We start from the raw sequence: 3,620 nt of genomic DNA, 5'->3' as shown, positions 1-3,620 counted from the left end.
GAAAGCAGAAGTGCGATGCGCAGCCGTCAGCGGAGAACTGGAATTCCCCGGACAGCTGCCAGAGCCCAGACCTCCATCCACAGCCGCCAAATCCGGCCCCTGGGATCTTGCAAATGCATCCCAGGCTCTTTGGACCTGCACCAGTTGGAGGCCTGGCTTTGGGCATTGCCAGATCCAAGCCCCATGCACGCTGTGAGGTCTAAGGGAGGACCCTGTGGTGCTTAGTGGGGACAGGAGGCTCTGTTCCCAGTGGGAATGAGTGAAGGACTGCCCTGGGGAGCCGCAGGCCATTTTCTTGCCTTGCCCTGCTGCTGAGCTTCCCCAGGGACAGGGCAGGATGGAGGAGCTCTGAGCTGATGGGAAGGGAAAGGGACTCGGGGGGGGCAGGGAAATTATTCCTCCATGGGACAGTGGGGGATCTCTGTTCCTGAGCATGGCACTCAGGAGTCATTTTTCTGTTTTTTTCACTCTTCCCTTCCCTTTATTCCCTCTGTAGGTTGGTTCACCTGGCCATTATCCACTGTGTCCCAGCTGTGGCACTATGCTGCATTGCTCAGCTGCCCAGGGAGGTGCTGGAGATCCAAAATGATCTTTTCCAGGTATGTGGATGTGATAGGCAGAAGGTGAGAGGAAGGCAGGTCCTGCAGGTAGCTCCCTGGATAAATGCCCAATCCAATTCTCCAGGAGCCCCCACCCGCTTCCTCCAGAGCATGTGAAGGTCCCAGTGAGCAGCCCCTTTTCAGGGAGGGGAAGAAGGGTGTGAGAGAGACCCTGAGGGAGAGGTGTGATGGCTCCCGCACCGCAGGGTGAAGGGATCCTTTAGGAGCCCCCAGGATGTTACAGACAGCCCCAGAGGGTGGAGGAGGCACGGCTTGAATGTGGTCGGATAGATAACCTGCAAGGCATCCTCCCCTTTCCTAATTGTTGCCTCCAACTCCTCTCTAGACCCCACTTCACCTCGCCGTGTACCTGGAGCAGCCCAGTGTGATCCAGGCGCTGATCCACAAGGGAGTGAACCCCCGGCTGCAGGACCGCAACGGTAACACCCCGCTGCACCTGGCCTGCGAGCAGCAGTGCCTGCAGTGCGCCCAGCAGCTGCTGCAGGGCACGGCCCCGACCGACAGCACGGTTCCGACCGACCCCACGGTCCCAAATGATGGCATGACCCAGCCCCATGGGCACCACCAGGACCTGCAGCTCCAGAACTGGCAGGGTGAGACCTGGGGGCAGCCAAGCGTGGAGCCGGGGGCCAGGCTGGGGCAAAGACCATGCGGGGTGTGTGCAGGGATCCGGGAGTGCAGCGGTGCGGAGGGTTGGCGTGGCTTTGGGTGGTCTGGGCTGATGGAGGCTCTCTCTTTCCTGTCGTCCCATCCCAGGTTTGGCCTGTCTGCACATCAGCACCTTGAAGGGGAACATCCCGATGATGTCTCTTCTGCTGGAGAGTGGCGCCAACATCGACGTTCGGGTAAGGCTGGGCGCGATGCGTGGCTTCCTTGAGCACCCCCTCCGGCCTCAGGACAGGCACTGCCGGGGTGCTCGGAGGCACTGAGTTTTGAGGGAGAAGGTTCTTGAGGGGCTGTTGGGTGCCGTGACAGTAGCTGGGGTGGGGACAGCCCCCTCTGCACCCTGTCAAGGGGGCGCAGGGGGTGCTGAGGGGCCCCCACACTCACTCCCTTGTGGTCTGTGGGCTGCAGGAGGGCACGAGTGGGAAGACCCCATTGCACCTGGCCGTGGAGTGCCACAACCGCAGGGCCGTCCAGTTCCTGCTGCGCAACGGAGCGTACGTGGATGCCCAGATGTACAACGGGTGCACCCCACTCCACCTAGCCGTGGGCCGCAGGGATGCGGCCATCGCTGCCATCCTCTCGCACTCCGGGGCTGACACCTTGCTGAGGAACATGGAGAATGAGACGGCCCAGGACCTGGCTGATGGCAACGACGATGTGAGTCTACGAGGCCTGTGGCTCTGCAAGCGTGTCGGGGGGTGCAGGAGGTGGACGATTTGGGGGGAGCTCCTGGGAGGAGTTTTTAGCCGTGCCCATCCTCGCCTACAGGGCTCAGGCATTGGCTCTGGGGGTGCATGGGGTGACTGCTTCTTGCCTCCAACCCTTGGGAAAGCCCAGCCAGGGTTTCTTGGCACTTCCCTGGGGAGGTGAGAGGCTGCAGGGCTGGGAGGGCAGTTCTGGGCCCCTACCCTGGCCCCGCTGGAGACACAGCTGTGGATCCTTACACCTCTGCACCCTTGGCCTTTCCAGCTCCTCGCCTTGCTGCCCTTTGATGACCTGAAGATCTCGGGGAAGCCTGTTGTGTGCTCCGAATGAGCATCTGGACTTCTTTGGCCTGCTGGGCTGCCTTCTGGCTCCACGATGTTGCCCCCCTGCCCACTGGGACCTTGCCTCTCTGCAGTTCAGGGGGAGCAGAGCCACTCTGGGAGATGTTATCCCGCCCTTCCCCCCGTTGGAAAAGTTTTGTTGGCCTCAGGCTGCCTTCTCGGAGGGAAGAAGGTGGCACTATGAACACTACACAGGGGAGGCTTTTAGTATTTGTGCCCTGCAGCAGGACTGGATTTCCCCTCCCTGCCATGGATCTGACTTGTGGGGATCCAGGGAAGGAGCAGGAGACGAATCCTTTTCACACAATACGGTGGACGGAGCGTCCTCTGGCACCCCCAGACACCCAAATCAGAGTAAGTGTGGGGTGAGTAGAGTTAACGCACTCTAATAAACATTTGTTCTTGCTGCGGATGCCTGAGGTCTCGTGATCTAACCCTCCCTGCAGCGCTGGGAGGCTGAGCCCCAACCCAGGCACATGAGGGCTGCAGGGGCTTCCCCAGCCCGCCCGCTCCCTCGGGTCCTGCTGCCTCCCTCGCACGGCAGAAGGTGAGTGGGAGCGCAGGGGGTTCCCCGCTTGCAGAGCCTTTCCAGTGCTCGAGGCTGAGCCTGGGGGATCCCAGCCTGGTGCTCCATTCTCGTACCGTCCTGCCGAGTGTCAGGGCTGAAGACAGAGCATAGAACGTGCTGGAAGATCACGTTGTGGATCCCTACTTCTGCTGTTGTGTCTGATGTCTCACTGCCTTGCTGTGCCGTGGTTTCCTCCGCTGCGAAGAGGGTGGAAAGATCCTGCCCCATCTCCTGACTTGGGAGGGTGTTAAAAACCTTAGGGCATTGGTCTTCCCTGGGTTTTAGATTCCCCCTGGCTGAAAGTGGAGGAGGAGAACAACATCCCTTTTGTCGTTCAGCTCACCATCCTTCCCTGCCCCCTCTCCCAGCCAGAGGAGCACGTGCGATGAATCAGGGAACCAGCAAGGGAAGGTGCTGTGGGAACGGAGACACTGAGTGCGCCTGACCCCACCTCGGCCAGGGAAATTCCCCACTTGCTGCCTGGGAGCAGCTGCTGTTGTTTGGGGCAAATCCTGGATGGCGCAATTGCCCGAGATGCTCTGGAGCAAGCCGTTGTCTTCCTCCTCTCTTCTTGGAAAGACAGATAGCGTGGGAATGCTGCCAGGAAAGCAGCATGGGCTCTTCTCCAGGACTTTCTTGGAGTTCGCCTGGCCTCTTCTGCAGCCCTGGGCTGGATGGATGGGTCTCTTTTGAGGGTTTGCCTCTCACCATCTGGCAGGG

General features: G+C 60.5%; 1 protein-coding gene across 1 annotated transcript; it reads left to right on the top strand.

Annotated features, from left to right (window-relative positions):
- Positions 1-496: 496 nt before the first annotated feature.
- On the top strand, positions 497-2,321 carry LOC104513142 (NF-kappa-B inhibitor epsilon-like; the record flags this gene model as incomplete). Its single annotated transcript, XM_010156386.1, has 5 exons — positions 497-599; positions 946-1,213; positions 1,377-1,465; positions 1,695-1,943; positions 2,256-2,321. Coding segments are annotated over 5 exons (775 nt in total), but the record flags the coding sequence as incomplete, so codon positions are not given.
- Positions 2,322-3,620: the final 1,299 nt, after the last annotated feature.

This window comes from Eurypyga helias, unplaced genomic scaffold, assembly GCF_000690775.1.
Source record: "Eurypyga helias isolate BGI_N326 unplaced genomic scaffold, ASM69077v1 scaffold43987, whole genome shotgun sequence".
In the NCBI taxonomy this organism is placed as follows: Eukaryota; Metazoa; Chordata; class Aves; order Eurypygiformes; family Eurypygidae; genus Eurypyga; species Eurypyga helias.
This window is presented reverse-complemented; position numbering and strand designations above follow the sequence as displayed.